Source organism: Phalangium opilio, unplaced genomic scaffold (genome assembly GCF_054372755.1).
Source record: "Phalangium opilio isolate 3A_F unplaced genomic scaffold, DU_Popi_V2 ptg000017l_1, whole genome shotgun sequence".
Classification (NCBI taxonomy): domain Eukaryota; kingdom Metazoa; phylum Arthropoda; class Arachnida; order Opiliones; family Phalangiidae; genus Phalangium; species Phalangium opilio.
Genome location: NW_028324151.1, coordinates 5,097,545 through 5,119,492, shown reverse-complemented (window position 1 = coordinate 5,119,492; position 21,948 = coordinate 5,097,545). Strand labels below are relative to the sequence as shown.

Here is a 21,948-nt window from a genome sequence, read left to right as displayed (position 1 = left end):
GGTAAGTCACCTCCGGCGGACACGGACAGTCGGCACCTATAGGGTAGGATCGCCGACATGTGTCGTATTTCCTCAAACTTTGCCGCCCAGAAGCTTGGCTTACAGGAGTGCATTAGAGCCTGCTATGGTAACGCGAGTCCGACCAACCTCAAGCTCAAGAAAACCGCGAAAACTTTGCGCAAGTACACAGCTTTTAACCAATTTACTGCAAATATAGTTCTTAAAGTTCTCCGCGGCGGCGCGGTATCAGGCGGCCTATTTGTCTGCTAGATTTTCATTCTCCAAAGGCTTAGGGCTGACGATGTTTCGTTCTTGTGTAATTATAACCTCAAGTATGTATTTTATTGAAAATAATTTTTATTTTTTAATATTAGTTCAGAATAATTAGTTTCATCTATTTATTACCTTCAAATTATCTGATTTTGGTATGTTCTCAATACCCGTGCATCGAAATTAATTGCACAGCTTGATTTCGTTTATCAACATGAAATTCGGCCATTTTTATCTCCTTCAATGTAAAGTTGTAAACAAAACTACTTTTTATACGTCAACCGAGACATCACCTTCTTATCTGACGTCACAACTACGACAGAAGTTAGATAGCCAATCAGTGAAGGGTAGTTGATTTGAGGTTAGTAAGACTGTTGCTACGAGTGTAAAGCATTATGGAGATATAAAGTGTGTCCCTTCTCTCTTATTCCCTTCTGATGGTATGAATCCTCCTAGTCTGTAACCTATGTATACAAAATGAGTAAAAACAGAAGTTTCATTAAATTGCCTTAAATATATTTGTGACCCTGTTACTACTGAAAGCTTATGTAGCGTTGAGAATATGTAATATAATATAACACTAAGTTATATTATACCTCAAAAGGACTAAAATCCACCTCTTATCCCCATTAAAGACAGTTATATAATTTACACTTACGAAACATTAACATTACCACAGAAAGAAGCGTTGATCAAGTGCGCCTGAACGCCAACATAATACAAAGGCATCTTTTATTTGACTATTTGGTAGTTTGCACTTCTAACTTGCACGAATAATTTCATAATTAACAAAACAAAGGACAAAACACACAAGCAATTATGATTTAGTCCCATTTCCCCCAAAATAGTTCTCCCAAACGCTACTTATCCCAATCCCAGTTTACCCAAAATTATTTCTCCCAATGATTTTTAACCCAAATATTTATTTCTCCCAAAATTAAAATAAGTATCGTATACATTTTACTATTCTAAATTAAAACCATATTTTATTGCCTCCAAAAACTCTTCGGGTGTTTTAGCGCCGGTGTCCAATTGTTCTCTTAGAATGTTCCGTTTGTTTTCAAGATCGCGAAACATTTTTAGAGGTGGTCTAACAGAGTGAAAACGGCTCATAGAGTCTATTTCAATTAATAAAATCTGTCATTGTAGACAAAGACTGGAAAGTGTAAAAGATAAGGTTTGAAAATGAACTGCCTGAAGTAACAGATATTAAAATTTTCACTTTTGAAGACATCATTATAAAACATCAATTATTTTAAAAAATTCTTATCTTACTTTTTTTCACCAAAATTACTTCGGGAAAGTATTTTAAAAAGGAACATGCGCGTTATTTTAAAAATACTACGGCTTTACATTTTATTTTTTATCAAAAATTTAAAATTAGGTAGAAAATTGACCCTATATCGTGAGAAAATCGTTGAGAGCTTACAAAATATAAACCGTATTAAAACTTTACAAAACATATTCTTAAATTGTAAAGCTTTCAAAGTATTAAATATTAACGTGCTGTGTTGCTCTCAAAGATCACGATCAATCTACAGATCTTTTCGACACTAATAACTAAATCACAAAGAAAAGGCCTATATTATTTTCCGCTACGCAATATTTTCAATTTCAAAATATAAAAATTTAAACTCTTCAAGAGAAATCTTTTCAGATATCCAAGCATTTGAATCTCCCAGAATCAAATGTTAGTTGAAAGTAAAACCAGTACCAAGCTAATATCCCTTAAACCCTTCTAGGTGACAACTACTATTGAGGACAAAATACTTGGTAAATATTGCTGAAAAATATTTTGGGAAAATGAAATTTTGGTGAAAAAAAGTAAGATAAGAATTTTTTAAAATAATTGATGTTTTATAATGATGTCTTCAAAAGTGAAAATTTTAATATCTGTTACTTCAGGCAGTTCATTTTCAAACCTTATCTTTTACACTTTCCAGTCTTTGTCTACAATGACAGATTTTATTAATATCTGTCACTTCAGTCTTCATATTAATTAAAATTCTTTAGAAAATATGGGAGAAAAAGTCCTAGGCCGTTGCGCGTCCATCGGTAATCTAGCTTAAATACCAGCCGTCGGTAATACGGCTAAACTACCAGTCGTCGGTAATGCGGCTAAATTACCAGTCGTCGGTAATCTAGCTTAATTACCGGTCGTCGGTAATCTAGCTTAAATACCAGCCGTCGGTAATACGGCTAAATTACCAGTCGTCGGTAATCTAGCTTAATAACCAGTCGTCGGTAATCTAGCTTAATTACCAGTCGTCGGTAATCTAGCTTAATTACCAGTCGTCGGTAATCTAGCTTAATTACCAGTCGTCGGTAATCTAGCTTAATTACCAGTCGTCGGTAATCTAGCTTAATTACCAGTCGTCGGTAATCTAGCTTAATTACCAGTCCTCGGTAATATAGCTTAATTACCGGTCGTCGTTAATCTAGCTTAATTACCGGTCGTCGGTAATCTAGCTTAATTACCGGTCGTCGGTAATCTAGCTTAATTACCGGTCGTCGTCGGTAATCTAGCTTAATTACCGGTCGTCGTCGGTAATCTAGCTTAATTACCAATCGTCGGTAATCTAGCTTAATTACCGGTCGTCGGTAATCTAGCTTAATTACCGGTCGTCGGTAATCTAGCTTAATTACCGGTCGTCGGTAATCTAGCTTAATTACCGGTCGTCGTCGGTAATCTAGCTTAATTACCGATCGTCGGTAATCTAGCTTAATTACCGATCGTCGGTAATCTAGCTTAATTACCGGTCGTCGTTAGTCTAGCTTAATTACCGGTCGTCGGTAATCTAGCTTAATTACCGGTCGTCGGTAATCTAGCTTAATTACCGGTCGTCGGTAATCTAGCTTAATTACCGGTCGTCGGTAATCTAGCTTAATTACCGATCGTCGTTAATCTAGCTTAATTACCGATCGTCGGTAATCTAGCTTAATTACCGGTCGTCGGTAATCTAGCTTAATAACCGGTCGTCGGTAATCTAGCTTAATTACCGATCGTCGGTAATCTAGCTTAATTACCGGTCGTCGGTAATCTAGCTTAATTACCGGTCGTCGGTAATCTAGCTTAATTACCGGTCGTCGGTAATCTAGCTTAATTACCGGTCGTCGGTAATCTAGCTTAATTACCGGTCGTCGGTAATCTAGCTTAATTACCGGTCGTCGGTAATCTAGCTTAATTACCGGTCGTCGGTAATCTAGCTTAATTACCGGTCGTCGGTAATCTAGCTTAATTACCGGTCGTCGGTAATCTAGCTTAATTACCGGTCGTCGGTAATCTAGCTTAATTACCGATCGTCGGTAATCTAGCTTAATTACCGGTCGTCGGTAATCTAGCTTAATTACCGGTCGTCGGTAATCTAGCTTAATTACCGGTCGTCGGTAATCTAGCTTAATTACCGGTCGTCGGTAATCTAGGTTAATTACCGGTCGTCGGTAATCTAGCTTAATTACCGGTCGTCGGTAATCTAGCTTAATTACCATTCGTCTGTAATGTAGCTTAATTACCGGTCGTCGGTAATCTAGCTTAATTACCATTCGTCTGTAATGTAGCTTAATTACCAGCCGTCGGTAATCTAGCTTAATTACCAGCCGTCGGTAATCTACCTTAATTACCAGCCGTCGGTAATCTACCTTAATTACCAGCCGTCGGTAATCTACCTTAATTACCAGCCGTCGGTAATCTGGCTTAATTACCAGTCGTCGGTAATCTAGCTTAATTACCATTCGTCGGTAATGTAGCTTAATTACCATTCGTCGGTAATCTAGCTTAATTACCAGTCGTCGGTAATCTAGCTTAATTACCAGTCGTCGGTAATCTGGTTTAATTACCATTCGTCGGTAATCTGAATTAATTACCAGTCGTCGGTAATCTGGTTTAATTACCAGTCGTCGGTAATCTAGTTTAATTACCCTTAATTGGTAATCTAGATTAATTACCCTTAATTGGTAATCTAGATTAATTACCCTTAATTGGTAATCTAGATTAATTACCCTTAATTGGTAATCTAGATTTATCACCCTTAATTGGTAATCTAGATTAATTACCCTTAATTGGTAATCTAGATTAATTACCCTTAATTTGTAATCTAGATTAATTACCCTTAATTGGTAATCTAGATTAATTACCCTTAATTGGTAATCTAGATTAATTACCCTTAATTGGTAATCTAGATTAATTACCCTTAATTAGTAATCTAGATTAATTACCCTTATTTGGTAATCTAGATTAATTACCCTTAATTGGTAATCTAGATTAATTACCCTTAATTGGTAATCTAGATTAATTACCCTTAATTGGTAATCTAGATTAATTACCCTTAATTGGTAATCTAGATTAATTACCCTTAATTGGTAATCTAGATTAATTACCCTTAATTGGTAATCTAGATTAATTACCCTTAATTGATAATCTAGATTAATTGCCCTTAATTGATAATTTAATTAGTAACCCTTAATTGGTAATTTAATTAGTAACCCTTAATTGGTAATTTAATTAGTAACCCTTAATTGGTAATTTAATTAGTAACCCTTAATTGGTAATTTAATTAGTAACCCTTAATTCGTAATTTAATTAGTAACCATTAATTCGTAATTTAATTAGTAACCATTAATTCGTAATTTAATTAGTAACCATTAATTCGTAATTTAATTAGTAACCATTAATTCGTAATCTAGTTTAATAACCTCTAATTGGTAGTCTAGTTTAATTAACTCTAATTGATAATTTATTTTAAGAACGTTTAATTGGTAAACTACTTTAATTATTTAAATTCGTAATCTAGTTTTTTTATCTTTAATTGGGAGTCTAGTTTAATTATCTTTAATTGGGAGTCTAGTTTAATTATCTTTTATTGGTAATCCAGAATAATTAGCAGGGAAAAGTTAAAATGTCCATTAAGCTAGTTTGAATTTGACTATATCCGCGACAATTTAGACCCGTGTGTTTTGATGGCGTCGCTGTAGCGGCCGCGTCAACGTCACTGCAGCAATATTAAAGCCGTCTTATCTCACTATCGATAGGCCATTCCAACCAAAAGGCATTAAGAAGAAACAATCGGATTATTATGAGGCAACTATACGTTAAAAAAGGCCAACATTGGTCTCGCTGATATTTCCTAATAAAACAGTGTATAAATGCTAAAATATCGCAGATTGGGGTAGTTTTTAAAATTTAAAATTAAACATACTTAAAATTAATTTTTCTCAAAAACCTTAAAAATGGTCCTAGAAAAAGGTTTAAATTTTGATATAAAACCGTTCCCAAACACAACAAACGAATATTTCATGTCAAAAAGGTGGCCACAAAATGGCTAAATTTGAAAAAAACTCCATGTTATTTCTATGGGAAAATTTAACTTTTTCACCAAAAGGGCTGATTAATTTTATGGAAATGAAAACCACCCTTAGCAACTTTATTTTTCATACAATAAACTAATGGGTGGATCTTCTTGAAATTTTAACCACATATTGAGGGCCCGAATTGTAGTTCTGTGGAATTTTTTCAAAGCAGTTAATACGATACAAAAAAAGTTATAACCAATCAAAAAACCATCCTTATACATTAAAGTCGGTATGAGGTCTTATCTAAGAGAGCTATCGCTCTCCTAGAATTTCTTGATGGACCTCTTTTCTTTTCATAAACTGTATGAGTTCATAGATGTCGGGATGAGGGACCTTCAACGCTTTGTTCCACTTGTTATGTGTGCCTTCACAATCATTGTTCGTTCTTGCATCCGCGTTGTCACCATGGCACCACATGAATTCTGCAGGGCTGAAAGATAAACCACGGATTGCGGCGATTGTTTCTATGGCGCGAAACATACGATCATAAGTTTCGCGAGATTTATCTGGTAGCAATACAAATAGCTGAGGTAATATTTTTTTTTAACGAGACGGTGCAATGTAAAGAGTTGATAAAATAGTGCAGGTGAACCTTGAATGTTCCATCCATGCATATGCGTTGAGCAGAACAGATTCTCCCAACCATCCGATCAGTTCCGAAAATGAGTATCTTATCTTCGTCGCCTTCGTTGAATAACAGAAAATTATGCTCAGATATAGTCCTTGTCACTCGGAGAGGTAGAAAAGTAGACTTAATTTGATTTTGAAATAAGCGCGTGACAGTAATCACGTGACGGTATACTAAAAGGTATCGAGAGGGCTGAATCAAAAGTAGATTATAGAGTTCTAGTGCAGATTGTAGATTTTTCTTGTCCAATTTAACATAATTAATCTTTATCTATCTGATTTTTGGATTCAATTATTCTCTTATTTGCTCGTTTATTGTTTAATTTGTTACCTTATTGTTCTATTTGTTTGTTAATTGTGTTTTATTGTGTTTTAAAGCTGTTTTTATGCTGTTTAATGTGTGTTTATGCTGTTTTATTCTGTTTTAAGCTGTTTAACTTGTGTTTCTGCTGTTTTATTGTGTTTTTAAGCTGTTTTATTCTGTTTTAAGCTGTTTAATTTGTGTTTATGCTGTTTAATTTGTGTTTATGCTGTTTTATTGTGTTTTTATGCTGTTTTATTCTGTTTTATTGTGTTTCTATGCTGTTTAATGTGTGTCTATGATGTTTTATTGTGTTTTTATGCTGTTTTACTGTGGTTTATGTTGTTCTATGCTGTTTTATTTTGTTTTTATGCTGTTTTATGCTGTTCTATGCTGTTTTATCGTGTTTTATTGTAGTTTCTGTGCGTTTTATTGTAGTTCCTGTGCGTTTTATTGTAGTTTTTGTGCGTTTTATTGTAGTTTCTGTGCGTTTTATTGTAGTTTCTGTGCGTTTTATTGTATTTTTTGTGTGTTTTATTGTACTTTCTGTGCGTTTTATTGCAGTTTCTGTGCGTTTTATTGTATTTTTTGTGTGTTTTATTGTACTTTCTGTGCGTTTTATTGCAGTTTCTGTACGTTTTATTGTGGTTTTTGTGTTTTATTGTAGTTTTTGTGCGTTTTATTGTAGTTTTTGTGTTTTATTGTAGTTTCTGTGCTAACTAAAGCATTCCAAGTATTAATACTAGTGTTTATGTCGATAATGAGTTAAAAATGAACTTTTCTAATTTCAAAGAAAAATACAAGCATCTGCCGCATTATTAGCCTATTCACGTCTTACTTCTTCCCAGTGCCAAGCAGAGGGGACGGGATCGACGCCATTCAGTGATAAAAGAGGGCTTCTCAAGTTCTCATATCACACGCCGCGAGCAAGTTTCAACGAAGTTTACTTTTCGTTATTATATCTATATACTTTTGTTTATACTTCATAAATGTACTATAGAATAAATAAATTGTTCGTCGATTTAACGAATCTCATTTTATTCCTTTTCTGTCAATTAAGTTACAGCAGGCATATTTAGGATTTTAAAATGCATTAACTAGATTAAAAAGGATTTACACTTTAGCACTGTTAAAGGCAGCGCGTCGAGGGGCTATTCACTAATGAAAATTTTCTTTTATTGCTGATTTTTATTGACGCTTTTAAAAAGGATAGGGATTCATTGGTGATTTAAAATGGATGGGGTTTAATGGTTGCGTCTAGATTACGAGTAATCATCGAGGGGCTACTCACTAAAAACTCGTTAGCGATTTTAAACGGGATTGGGATTGTGGTTAACTTAGGGGCTACGGGTTGTTATTATTTTACTAGTTATGAACGGATTATTAATCATTCACACATTTGCCGCTAGGGGCGCTGTGTACGTAATTACGTATTTACTGACACCTAAAAACATGATAAAATTCTGCCAGACATTCGTGTAAGCAATAGATAGTTCATAAATTGCCGCTAGGGGCGCTGTGTACATAGTTACGTATTTACTGACATCTAAAACATGATAAAATTCTGCTTGACATTCGTGTAAGCAATAGATAGTTCATAAATTTCCGCTAGGGGCGCTGAGTACGTAGTTTCGTATTTACCGACAAACATGATAAAATTCTGCAAGACATTCGTGTAAGCAATAGATAGTTCATAAATTGCCGCTAGGGGCGCTGAGTACGTAGTTACGTATTTACTGACATCTAAAACATGATAAAATTCTGCTAGACATTCGTGTAAGCAATAGATAGTTCATAAATTGCCGCTAGGGGCGCTGTATACGTAGTTAAGTATTTACTGACATCTAAAACATGAATAAATTTGCCGCTAGGGGCGCTGTATACGTAGTTACGTATTTACTGACATCTAATACACAAAGAAATTTGCCACTAGAGGCGCTGTCTATAATATTATATAGGCCTAACGGTGTGTTCTCTAATTTGAATTAGCGCCCACGTCACACTTCGAAGCGCCCCCAACGACGGAATATACGATAAAACTCGGACGCTACTTGTCCAGGTTTCTTTTCTCTCTGCGCCGGCGACCAGTCAACATCGTTCCTTGATCAGCTCCTCGTAATCCTGACTTTCGAAGCCAGTATTGGATGGAAAGCCACGTTTTACGCCGACGGTGGGACGTGACTCTAAGCTCTCCGCCATTGAATGTCCATTAGGACGTTGAAATCAACGCGAAAGGTTAAGCCTAGTACGGTATGTGTGAAAGTCTTTCAATAATCCAAAGTCATCCAGCTAGCAATTTATTATTTTATTTAATCGCAGAGTTTAAATTATTTAGGTAGAGTTAATTGTTAGTTAATTATGTTTATTTATTGAAAGTTAACTACAATATGAAGAAATTTCCAGACACGAGGTCAGTTAGAAAAGGCTTAATTTAGAACATCTTAAATCAAGTACTTGGGCTCATATTAGGGGAAATTTAATTCCTTATCTATTTTAAATAATAAACCTCGACTGTTAACAAATTAGGTCTCATTTAACGGCGCGAAACTATATTACCTAAAATAAGTAACGTATGGTTTAACGGGGCCAGATTAGGTTGCACTAGGCTAGGCTGAACCTTTTATAAAAATTTATCCGGGCCTGGCACTAATCTCTAAGTTTTTACTTTATGCCGTCGTTTTAATTTAAATTAACGAGGGTATTTTAGAATTATTACGCGTAAATTATAGATTTGAGATTCTAAAATTTCATTCGAGGCAGTATTTAATTATTTTAGATAATGAACTACGGTCTATTTAATAAATTAAATGGTTTAAATTAATTGGGGTTAACTGTTAATAAGTTATCATTAATTATGGAGATTAAGCCAATTTAATAATTCTAAAATGAGCCACGAACGCGAAGTTAAGGCTAGAGATTTTAATTTATATTTACGTAGTTTTTTTCTTAAATTATTTTAATCTATGGTATTGTTTCCGTGAGTTATTATTTTGTTGGGACCTCGAGTAGCCATTTAATTCTGATATGGAAATTGCTTAATATTTAGTGCAATTCTTACATTATATTTATGGGAATATTTTACTTGGTTTTTTTAAATAATTATTTTGCTAGGACCTTAAAGTAGCCCTTGAGTTCTGATTTGGCTTAATATTTAGTTTGATTTTTAAATTGTTTTCGGGAATATTTTACATTTTTCTACAATAATTTACGGAAACAAATCCATAGATTAAAATATTTTTTTGTTAGGCCCCTCTAATACTTATTAATATTTGTTATTAATATATTTTCATTTTTAGACGCGATGACGTTCTTGGATATTCTGTTGCTGGTCATTCGGAGAAGTTTCCTACCAGATGATTTCAGAGCTGTGCTAATTAGCTGACAACTAATTGAATTAGAATTAGCAATTAGGGAAATATTTTTGAACTAATTAATTGGCCAATTAGCAATTAGGGAAATATTTATGAACTAATTAAATAGCCAATTAGCAATTAGACATAGAAACTAATTCAATTCAATTAGAAATTAGACATTTATTTATCAAACTAATTAATTAGAATTAATATTTTCTAATTAAGGTAAAAAAGAAATCATAAGTAAACATAAAAGTATAAAAGTGCCCATGGATTTAGTACTTTGGTAATGCAAAGTTTAATCTTTCAATGCCATTGAAAAACGGGTACGGAAGCCAAGAATTATTCTCGAAAAATAAGACAAGCCTCGAGCCTTCCGTCATGTTAAAATTTGTCCCATTTCTTCATTTTCTTGCCACAGTTCCTATAATGGACTCCTGAGTAGTAAATACATGCGCACTGCTTTTAATTCGAGTAGGTAAAACAGTCGAAATTTCGAAATGGGGCAGTTGCGAACTACGAAATATTCTACTAGTACTAGTATTCTCTCATATTTGAGGAGCTGAAAAATTTAGAGTAGCACTAAGGCTTCCTCATTGATATAATAAAGCTTTTTCTTATTCAAATAGATGAATCATGAGTTAATTCCTCAATTTTTTACAACAAATTGGCGTAAAAGATTAATTGAAAATTAAATTGGCTAATTAGTTAATCCTAAATCTAATTAAATTTTAATTAGATAATTACCTTTCCGATTCATACTAATTAATTAGAATTACTTCTCAATTAGCACTAAGGTAATTAAAATTCAATTACCATTTTCAATTAGTAAATGTTGCTAATTAATTAGAAATCCAATTAGCTAACTAATTAATTAGCACAGCTCTGGATGATTTCAACCTTTGTTAGAGACGCTCATTCCAGATGACATCTTCCTTGGATTTGCGATACAAGATGTTTTCAACCTGTGGTGGCCATGCAATCATTCTCTACAAAAATGCGATGAACATCAGCGAATCTAGAAAATTCAAATTTTTATTAGAATTATATTTGCAACTATTAATTTATTTTTACACGTTCAAACTTCAATTTACGGAACACTTTATATTATTTTTTGTTGAAAATTTTTGTAAACACCTTATTTTTTACTTTTTGTTCAATAAATTATGCCTTAAACCACTTTTTTTGTTTTCTTAAAAATTATTTGATTAAAAGGGAAGGTTTGAATTTTTTAGCTCTAAACAGATAGCCTATTTTTTGGGGACCCTCTTTTAGGCTTCTTTTAGCTAATATATCATAAAATAAAACTATCAAATTGTTTTGGAAAAAAATTAGCCTAAAACAAGCTTAAATTGTTTAAAAAAGTAAAAAAAAGCCTAAAAAAGGGTCTCAAAATACTACCCCAAGTCCAGACCCTAAAAAATTCAAGCCATCCCCCATATCGAAACTTTTTTAAGAAAACAAAGAACGTGAGGCAAGGCAAAATTTTTTTATTGAGAAAAAACAATTGAGGTGTTTACAAAAATTTTGTACAAAAAAATATTTAAAGTGTTCCATAAATTAAAATTTGACCGCGTAAAATTAAATGAGGTAGGCTAGTTACGGATTAAATTTAAGAATAAAATTAAGTCCATTGGCGGAAAAACTTGACGTTCCAATCAGATTGAAGGCCTCATGTTTCGCAAATCCAAGAAAGATGTCATCTGGATTGAGGGTCCTTAACATCGGATGAACTTCCAAGTCTACTTGAAAACGTCTCTGAATGACCAGCAACAGCTTATCCAAGAAAATCATTCGCGTCTAAAAATTAAAATAAATTAATTACAAATATTAAGGCAATGCCTAATTTTAAAATAAGTGCTACTTTAAGCCTAACAAAATAAAAATTTACCGAAATAATCCCATATATTTAAATAATTAGCAAAATACTCAAGAATATGAATATCAGCTATTAGTACTAATGTATAAAATCTATAATAATCAAATGCCAAAGTATATCCTTGATATGTTTCATTTAGTCGATCATAACTATAATACCCGCATAAATCTTAAAACCTTTGTTCTGCCATCAAAATTAACGACAACCAACTTGAAAAGTTTAAAAAACAGGGGAATCCAATCTTGGAATAACTTACCATGTGATATAAAAAATATAGCTAACATTAATGAGTTTAAGAGAGATGTAAAACAGCATATTTTTAATGTTTAACAATTAATTTAACTAACGGACCCCTTTGTAAACCAGTTTCGACTGAACAGGGATATCCAATAAAGCTTTAATTATTATTATTATTATTATTGCTAAGAAATTATCTTAGTTAAATTTCTTAAGCCTTGTTCAAATGTCTTAACCTCGTGGTCGTAGTTTATTTAATTTTAATTCGAAATTATTATTTAATAGACTGAATTTACGTAAATAATAATAATTAACTGCCTTTTCATTAAAACTACTTTATTTATTAAATCAATAAGCTATTTAAAAAGGCTTACATTTGCTGCGCATTAACAAGTTTGTTCATTCCAACATGAATTCGCTGAATCGATTCCAAAAGAACATTCAATGGCGGAAAAGAGTTCTAGATTCAGGATTTATTCATCGACGGCGAAAGGCCTGATTTCCAAGAGCTGAGCAGGAAACGATCTTGTCTCCACGATGCCAATATTGGAAAGAAATTTCAGTCGGTTACTCAAGAGCAAAGTTCTCTCCCGCAAGATTTACACCCTCAAGACGTTAAAAGCAGACGACACTAATTGGTGTAAATTCAACTTTTTCCGTTGGCATATTCCATGAAGTAATTTTCGCTCCAAAGAAATTACTCCATGGAAAAGGACAATGGAACGTATGGAGCAATATTTTTGGAGACACCAAATTTTAGGGAAACTTTCATTTTCGCTCCATAAAAACTACTCCATGGAAAAGGACAATGGAAGGTATGGAGCATTATTGTAGGAGACACCAAATTTTATGGAATTTTAAAGAAAGTTTCCTTCTCTCTCCAAGAAAATTACTCCATGGAATAGGCCAACGGAAAAATGGTATTACTCCAATTAGTGTCGTATGCTTTTAACGTCTTGTGGGCGTAAATTTTGCGGGAGAGAACTTTGCTCTTGAGTAACCGGCCGAAATTTCTTTCTTCGATTGGCATCGTGGAGTCAAGATCGTTTCCTGCTCAGCTCTTGGAAATCAGGCCTTTCGCCGTCGATCAGCCATTTTTCTTTTCGCCGTCAAGGAATAAATCCAGAATCTAGAGCTCTTTTCCGCCATTGAATGTTCTTTTGGAATCGATTCAGCGAGGTCGTGTTGGAATGAACAAACTTGTTAATGCGCAGCAAATGTAAGCCTTTTTTTAATAGCTTATTGTTTTAATGAATAAAGTAGTTTTAATGAAACAGGCAGTTAATTATTATTATTTACGTAAAGTCAGTCTATTAAATAATAATTTTGAATTAAAATTAAATAAACCACGACCACGAGGTTAAGACATTTGAACAAGGCTTAAGAAATTTAACTTAGATTATTAAAAAAAATTCTTATCAATGTATCGCCAGTATTTTGCTAATTATTTAAATATATGGGATTATTTCGGTAAATTATTATTTTGTTAGGCTTAAAGTAGCATTGCCTTAATATTTGTAATTAATTTATTTTAATTTTTAGACGCGAATGATTTTCTTGGATAAGCTGTTGCTGGTCATTCAGAGACGTTTTCAAGTAGACTTGGAAGTTCATCCGATGTTAAGGACCCTCAATCCAGATGACATCTTTCTTGGATTTGCGAAACACGAGGCCTTCAATCTGATTGGAACGTCAAGTTTTTCCGCCAATGGACTTAATTTTATTCTTAAATTTAATCCGTAACTAGCCTACCTCTTTTAATTTTACGCGGTCAAATTTTAATTTATGGAACACTTTAAATATTTTTTTGTACAAAATTTTTGTAAACACCTCAATTGTTTTTTTCTCAATAAAAAAGTTTTGCCTTGCCTCACGTTCTTTGTTTTCTTAAAAAAGTTTTGATATGGGGGATGGTTTGAATTTTTTAGGGTCTGGACTTAGGGTAGTATTTTTGAGGTCCTTTTTAGGCTTTTTTTCTACTTTTTTAAGCAATAAAACTAATTTTTTTTTAATTTTTAAAACAAAGTGATCCTTTTATCATTAAGCTTCTTATATAAGCTAAAAGAAGCCTAAAAGAGGGTTCCCAAAAAATAGGTTATCTGTTTAGAGCTAAAAAATTCAAACCTTCCCTCTTAATCAAATAATTTTTAAGAAAACAAAAAAAGTGGTTTAAGGCATAATTTATTGAACAAAAAGTAAAAAAATAAGGTGTTTACAAAAATTTTCAACAAAAAATAATAAAAAGTGTTCCGTAAAACGAAACTTGAACGTGTAAAAATAAATTGAGTAGTTGCAAATATAATTCTAATAAAAATTTGAATTTTCTAGATTCGCTGATGTTCATCGCATTTTTGTAGAGAATGATTGCATGGCCACCACAGGTTGAAAACATCTTGTATCGCAAATCCAAAGAAGATGTCATCTGGAATGAGCGTCTCTAACAAAGGTTGAAATCATCTGGTAGGAAACTTCTCCGAATGACCAGCAACAGAATATCCAAGAACGTCATCGCGTCTAAAAATGAAAATATATTAATAACAAATATTAATGAGTATTAGAGGGGCCTAACAAAAAAATATTTTAATCTATGGATTTGTTTCCGTAAATTATTGAAGAAAAATGTAAAATATTCCCGAAAACCAAATTTAAAAATCACACTAAATATTAAGCCAAATCAGAACTCAAGGGCTACTTTAAGGTTCTAGCAAAATAATTATTTAAAAAAACCAAGTAAAATATTCCCATAAATATAATGTAAGAATTGCCCTAAATATTAAGCAATTTCCATATCAGAATTAAATGGCTACTCGAGGTCCCAACAAAATAATAACTCACGGAAACAATACCATAGATTAAAATAATTTAAGAAAAAAACTACGTAAATATAAATTAAAAATCTCTAGCCTTAACTTCGCGTTCGTGGCTCATTTTAGAATTATTAAATTGGCTTAATCTCCATAATTAATGAAAACTTATTAACAGTTAACCCTAATTAATTTAAACCATTTAATTTATTATAAGACCGTAGTTCATTATCTAAAATAATTAAATACTGCCTCGAATGAGATTTTAGAATCTCAAATCTATAATTTACGCGTAATAATTCTAAAATACCCTCGTTAATTTAAATTAAAACGACGGCATAAAGTAAAAACTTAGAGATTAGTGCCAGGCCCGGATAAATTTTTATAAAAGGTTCAGCCTAGCCTAGTGCAACCTAATCTGGCCCCGTTAAACCATACGTTACTTATTTTAGGTAATATAGTTTCGCGCCGTTAAATGAGACCTAATTTGTTAACAGTCGAGGTTTATTATTTAAAATAGATAAGGAATTTAATTTCCCCTAATATGAGCCCAAGTACTTGATTTAAGATGTTCTAAATTAAGCCTTGTCTAACTGACCTCGTGTCTGGAAATTTCTTCATATTGTAGTTAACTTTCAATAAATAAACATAATTAACTAACAATTAACTCTACCTAAATAATTTAAACTCTGCGATTAAATAAAATAATAAATTGCTAGCTGGATGACTTTGGATTATTGAAAGACTTTCACACATACCGTACTAGGCTTAACCTTTCGCGTTGATTTCAACGTTCTAATGGACATTCAATGGCGGAGAGCTTAGAGTCACGTCCCACCGTCGGCGTAAAACGTGGCTTTCCATCCAATAGACCCTTAAAGAAAATCGTTCAAATTTCCCAACCGTCTTTTGAGGATTGACAGAGCATTCTGGGTAATCAGTATATTAATCTGATTGGTTTAGACGGCTATGGGCCGATTTTGCGCAGTAGTGGCAAGGAAGTGTACTTTAAAAATTTAATGGCGGAACTTGGGAACTGAAGTTTCAGGTGAAAGTGATTTAGGAACTGTTTTAGAGCAGATTTCGCTTTATCAAAAGCTCACAACGTAATTACCTTGTTGTTTTTCGCAATGGAGTCTCAAATCGTAGAAAGGTAAGGAGATTTCCAAAGCTTGTAATTGAAATTACACAGTTTTAGATTTTGGCAAAGGCTTAGTAAAGTTTTTATAATTTATTCAACGAAACCTTTCGCCACTAGATGGCGTTGGTACTCTATTGAAAAAATGCCGACTCGGCGATATAAGGTGTCCAGCTTGTTTATTTTCTTTAAGGGTCTATACTGGCTTCGTAAGTCAGGATTACGAGGAGTTGATCATGGAACGATGTTGACTGGTCGCCGGCGCAGATAGAAAAGAAACCTGGACAAGTAGCGTCCGAGTTTTATCGTATATTCCGTCGTTGGGGGCGCTTCGAAGTGTGACGTGGGCGCTAATTCAAATTAGAGAACACACCGTTAGGCCTATATAATATTATAGACAGCGCTCCTAGCGGCAAATTTCTTCGTGTATTAGATGTCAGTAAATACGTAACTACGTATACAGCGCCCCTAGCGGCAAATTTATTCATGTTTTAGATGTCATTAAATACGTAACTACGTATACAGCGCCCCTAGCGGCAATTTATGAACTATCTATTGCTTACACGAATGTCTGGCAGAATTTTATCATGTTTTTAGGTGTCAGTAAATACGTAATTACGTACACAGCGCCCCTAGCGGCAAATGTGTGAATGATTAATAATCCGTTCATAACTAGTAAAATAATAACAACCCGTAGCCCCTAAGTTAACCACAATCCCAATCCCGTCTAAAATCGCTAACGAGTTTTTAGTGAGTAGCCCCTCGATGATTACTCGTAATCTAGACGCAACCATTAAACCCCATCCATTTTAAATCACCAATGAATCCCTATCCTTTTTAAAAGCGTCAATAAAAATCAGCAATAAAAGAAAATTTTCATTAGTGAATAGCCCCTCGATGCGCTGCCTTTAACAGTGCTAAAGTGATTACCGGGCACCTCTAATTATCCCATATTCTCAATCCTTTTTAATCTAATTAATGCATTTTAAAATCCTATATATGCCTGCTGTAACTTAATTGACAAGAAAAGGAATAAGAAATTAGATACATTAAATCGACGAACAATTTATTTATTCTATAGTACATTTATGAAGTATAAACAAAAGTATATAGATATAAAAACAAAAAGTAAACTTCGTTGAAACTTGCTCGCGGCGTGTGATATGAGAAGCCCTCTTTTATCACTGAATGGCGTCGATCCCGTCCCCTCTGCTTGGCACTGGGAAGATGACTTGAATAGGCTCATGATGCGGCAGATGCTTGTATTTTTCTTTGAAATTAGAAAAGTTCATTTTTCACTTATTATCGACATAATACTAGTTATAATAGTTGGAATGCTTTAGTTAGCACAGAAACTACAATAAAACACAAAAACTACAATAAAACACACAGAAACTGCAATAAAACGCACAAAAACTACAATAAAACACACAAAAACTACAATAAAACGCACAGAAACTACAATAAAACACAAAGAATCTACAATAAAACGCACAAAAACTACAATAAAACGCACAGAATCTACAATAAAACGCACAAAACTACAATAAAACACACAAAAACTACAATAAAACACACAGAAACTACAATAAAACACACAGAAACTACAATAAAACACACAGAAACTGCAATAAAACCCAAAAAAAATACAATAAAACACACAGAAACTACAATAAAACGCACAGAAACTACAACAAAACACAGAGAAACTACAATAAAACACACAGAAACTACAATAAAACGCACAGAAACTACAATAAAACACACAAAAACTACAATAAAACAGCATAGAACAACATAAACCACAGAAAAACAGCATAAAAACACAATAAACAGTATAAAACACAATAAAACATCATAAACACACATTAAACAGCATAAACACACTTTAAACAGCATAGAAACACAATAAAACGGCGAAAACATACAATAAAACAGCTTCAAACAGAATAAAACAGCATAAAAACACAATAACAAAATTTAATTGTTATTCAAACTAACTAATTTATATTATTATTTTTATCAGAAAGAATGTCCTCTTTGCAGAGAATCTTTTGGGGTTTCAAGATTAGTTTGTTTACAAAATTATGATTAAAATTTCTGTATTTTGTAGGGTGAAATCTCAATTATTCTGAAAAGTAAAATGAAATATTTTTGAAACTTTCAATTTGTGTTATTAGTTTCGTATATTTCCGTAAGAGGCCGACACGTACGCATGACGTCATTGTATAGCACGAAATTTGAACACCCATTTCAATCTTCCACTTAGTAAATTTTCACTGTGTAAATGGTATGAATCCTCCTAGTCTGTAACCTATGTATACAAAATGAGCTTTTAGAATTTCAATTATTCAGGTTGGAACAGATCAGAAGAACAAAAATTACGCTTTACTACTCCTAAAATGAGATTGTGCCCTATTTCTGACAAGTCAATTTAACGAAATTACGTTCATTGCAGTTGAAAACGGCAAACCACAAACCGTTGTAATATTTCCGTTGAGTAGTTTTAATGGAGTAAAAACAGAAGTTTAATTAAATTGCCTTAAATATATTTGTGACCCTGTTACTACTGAAAGCTTATGTAGCGTTGAGAATATGTAAATAGAGTCTTACCTTTCATGATGCAAGGAGGATGGGGGGATGAAGAGAAACGTCCAAACCGCGGGTCCCGTCTCGTTACATGGTTACTGAAAAGACAAGTATAGGATCAAAATTAAACACTTACACCCGTCCATTCACAAACTAACCTTAATTTGAGAATAAAAAAATGGTGAACTTGAGAATTGAATTGAAACTTTTAATGAAATGTAGCGCGTGGTTTAAAACTAATTTTTTTTAAACTTATACAAAAAGTTCAACTTAACTTTACACTAAGTTATATTATACCTCAAAAGGACTAAAATCCACCTCTTATCCCCATTAAAGACAGTTATATAATTTACACTTACGAAACATTAACATTCCACAGAAAGAAGCGTTGATCAAGTGCCCCTGAACGCCAAAGGCATCTTTTACTTGACTTCTTGAAGTTCTTGGTAGGTTGCATTACTAACTTGCACGAATAATTTCATAATTAACAAAACAAAGGACAAAACACATAAGCAATTATTGCTCAACAAATTTTTTTATTCAAAAAACAAACATGAAGTCCGATATAAATTATTACGAGATGAAAAAATTTGAATTTGAATTAGACTTGGACAACAAGTCATAAAAGGGGCCGGTATGAGTTACTGCTGGATGTAGTAAACGATGGGTCGTCCGAGACCCAAATATGGCACAGTTTTCACGGGGTAATGGACCTGAGAGTACTGTGGGTAATGGACCTGGGGATACTGTGGGTAGAGAAGACTTAGTCCGACGGATGGTGGAGGCAGAGGTGACAGTGGAGCCGTGGGCGGCTGAGGAGCCAATTTCGCTATTTGATTCGCGGCCTTGAGAGTCTCGTAATCTACGCCAGTGTCCCCACGAGCTTGGAAACCTTTTAGCCCAAAATATAAAACAAGAAACTCAAAATAATGCATTGCAAATCACTTTTCGCATTCATTTCAACTCAATTCATGTTAGAAATAAACCAGATTCAAAAGTCTGACATGCATGAACTTCTTTACCAAGAACTCTTAAAGACTTCTGGCACAAACCATAACTAGTTCATTGAACGTTAATCGTAATTAGGGAGATGTAATTAAGCAATAGTAGTTATATTTTCAGTTCCACGGTCATTAAGCAAGCAAAAATACAAGATTCAAAAACAGAACAAACCTAGCTTAGGTCCAGCGGTGTAATCAACTTGTCTCAAGTGACCATTGGGATCGACGTAGCCATAAGACCCAGTTACCAACCCATTGGCGTTCCGTGTCTCTTTCCTGAACATTTGGGCTCCTGGTTGTCCCCTTGTATCGTAAGCGAAGGAGTAAACTTTGCCAGCTTGGTAGTTTGTGGTTGTATGAATTGGTGTCAAAAATGCGGGTCTAGAATGGCTCGGGGTACTTGAACATTCTTGCACAAGCAAGGTTGTCGACTACAAAATACAATAAACATAAACATCAGGCTGGGAGGTTAGTGGAAACGTACGCGTAAACACCAATACTACCCAAAAATTGGCTGTCTTAAAGTAAAGGGGTTGACCCACGTAAGAAAAAGAGTAATCTATTTTTTGAAGGCGTTTTTTGTAACTTCTATAGATGATGTCATGTTACTAGTCACTCTCTCTGTCATTACTCCGCGGGAGACGCAAAGAGAAGGAAAAAAATTGAGGTTCGACTTTCTCTAACACACCCTGAACTCTTCACTTTGTAAACAAGTTCGCGATGCTCTAGGCGTAAGTATTTTATATCATGGAAATGGTACCCCATACCGGTGGTACAAGATCTACAACTCCCATATTCTGGAAGCTAAAAATTCCTTCTGTTTCTAAAGATGCTTTAACTTTAAGTTATTTGAGAAATAATTTCCCATCGAGGGCCCCATGAACCAGATACAACCTCGATACGATTATATTAGAGGCCCCAAAAACATTGATTTATGCGGATTTTGATTGATTGGGTGGATTATGGAATTAACTTTATGCAACAATTTGGAATTAAGATGTATTTCGATTAAATTTTCATGATTTGAACTTGAAAACACACGATTACTACAGAACCCATTATAATTTTCAAATCGTCCGAGTTTTCCCTGACCATTTGATCACTTTAATTTAATACGTATTAAGTAATTAAAGTCCATTTAATATTCAACAAAAATCAAACTTACGACCAACAGCAGAAGAACGGCAGAATAAAAGTACATATTTATTTCGTTAAAGTTCAAAACAAAACTCAATTTTTCTAATCGCCGGACACTTATGGCATAGACCAAGAGCGTCTAAGACACTTTGGGATTTGATAGAGTGGTACACCGTGCTTTTATATTTTAAGGAGCCCCCAGAAGATGACTGGTAACATCCCCCCTTTGCACCAACAGCAGAAAGGAGAAAAAAATACCTTTTTTTCTATGAAGGGTTACCCCAGGTCAAATCTACAATTATATTCTTGGTTCGCGTTAGTACATTCTCGAAGCAGAGAGTTTTAAAAGGCGGGTCCACGGTCCGTGCCGTGACCATCAGAACTAGAAGAAGCTGAATGGTCCTTCAGTTTTTTTAGTAACAGAAGGGGGAGGGCGGAGGTTAGAAAAATGGTACCATCAGTTAGACTTAAACCTACGAAAAATTTATCACACCCACTTACATAAAAAAGACGAGACCATTTAATTTTCAATTTTTTCTTTTGAGATATGTCAGTGTCTCGACAAGGTATCGAGTGTAATGGCACTATCCTTCATTGATTGTATTGAGATCTATGGAAAGATGATATTGGATGCCATTTCTACACTGGTGAGGCTTTACCCAATCCCACAGGCTACGTGTATCACCGACCATGATGTACCTTGGAGAAATTATATAAAGGGGTATCAATCAATCATAACAAGACCTTGCTAACATGATTTAGTACACTGGTCCTCCCAAGCCACACAAACTCTTTAATATGTGACTCCACGTCTGAACGTTACTGGAATTAAGTATTTTATTGAACGCATAAAATCATAGCTTAAGGGGATTAACGTTAAATATTCCGTTAAATTAATCAATAAATATTTGATTAAACGCTGGTGGGTCTGACTAAATCGACGAAAAATTGTAATTTCAAACTCAGAAGGTTTTCGGTTAAAATTCAAATAGATAATGATACAAATTTCACATAATTTTCCCACCTATTTTCTTATCAGATCTACATTTCTTTTGAAGAATTATTGGTAAAGCGCAGTTCTAACTATTTATACCAAAATCAGGCAATAATCGAGCCGCCTTGAAACCAATCACTTCACTCCAAAATGATCGTTCGTTAATGGTATACAAAAGTGACAATGTTTTACCACCTTTTTTCTTATAGGATCTACATTTCTTTCGAATAATTATTGGCAAAGTTTAGCTCTCCGAAATTAAAGGGATA

The 21,948-nt window shown here is 33.7% G+C and overlaps 1 protein-coding gene and 5 long non-coding RNA genes across 7 annotated transcripts; 2 read left to right on the top strand and 4 right to left on the bottom strand.

The window, feature by feature from the left end:
• Positions 1-209: 209 nt before the first annotated feature.
• On the bottom strand, positions 210-19,007 carry LOC149702658 (uncharacterized). The gene is made up of 4 exons (XR_016381793.1): positions 18,907-19,007; positions 18,572-18,645; positions 406-734; positions 210-327 (listed from the first exon to the last, which is right to left on the bottom strand). It is a non-coding gene; the product is annotated as an uncharacterized LOC149702658 (long non-coding RNA).
• On the top strand, positions 283-7,573 carry LOC149702662 (uncharacterized). The gene is made up of 2 exons (XR_016381803.1): positions 283-332; positions 7,341-7,573. It is a non-coding gene; the product is annotated as an uncharacterized LOC149702662 (long non-coding RNA).
• Positions 10,150-12,604, bottom strand: LOC149702661 (uncharacterized). 2 transcript variants are annotated; one of them, XR_016381663.1, is made up of 3 exons: positions 12,391-12,604; positions 11,504-11,700; positions 10,150-10,918 (listed from the first exon to the last, which is right to left on the bottom strand). It is a non-coding gene; the product is annotated as an uncharacterized LOC149702661 (long non-coding RNA). The 2 variants fall into 2 exon arrangements; XR_016381662.1 differs by lacking the exon at positions 10,150-10,918 and having other exon boundaries at positions 11,371-11,700.
• On the top strand, positions 12,920-14,445 carry LOC149702660 (uncharacterized). Its single transcript, XR_016381661.1, has 3 exons — positions 12,920-13,235; positions 13,559-13,755; positions 14,345-14,445. It is a non-coding gene; the product is annotated as an uncharacterized LOC149702660 (long non-coding RNA).
• Positions 17,004-18,136, bottom strand: LOC149702659 (uncharacterized). The gene is made up of 2 exons (XR_016381660.1): positions 17,960-18,136; positions 17,004-17,228 (listed from the first exon to the last, which is right to left on the bottom strand). It is a non-coding gene; the product is annotated as an uncharacterized LOC149702659 (long non-coding RNA).
• Positions 19,008-19,063: 56 nt separating the features above from the next.
• On the bottom strand, positions 19,064-20,881 carry LOC149702657 (cuticle protein-like). Its single transcript, XM_089866522.1, has 3 exons — positions 20,714-20,881; positions 19,721-19,979; positions 19,064-19,439 (listed from the first exon to the last, which is right to left on the bottom strand). Exons 1-3 carry the CDS (start codon positions 20,747-20,749, stop codon positions 19,189-19,191), a joined length of 546 nt encoding a protein of 181 aa, XP_089722648.1. The 5' UTR covers positions 20,750-20,881; the 3' UTR covers positions 19,064-19,188.
• Between the last annotated feature and the right edge of the window lie 1,067 nt (positions 20,882-21,948).

Coding starts and splice junctions, on each gene's coding strand:
- LOC149702657 (XM_089866522.1), bottom strand. CDS start 20,749: ATGTACTTTTATTCTGCCGTTCTTCTGCTGTTGGTC. Junction 19,980..20,713: donor CCGTTCTTCTGCTGTTGGTC/GTAAGTTTGATT, acceptor TGTATTTTGTAG/TCGACAACCTTGCTTGTGCA. Junction 19,440..19,720: donor CACCGCTGGACCTAAGCTAG/GTTTGTTCTGTT, acceptor TTGGGCTAAAAG/GTTTCCAAGCTCGTGGGGAC.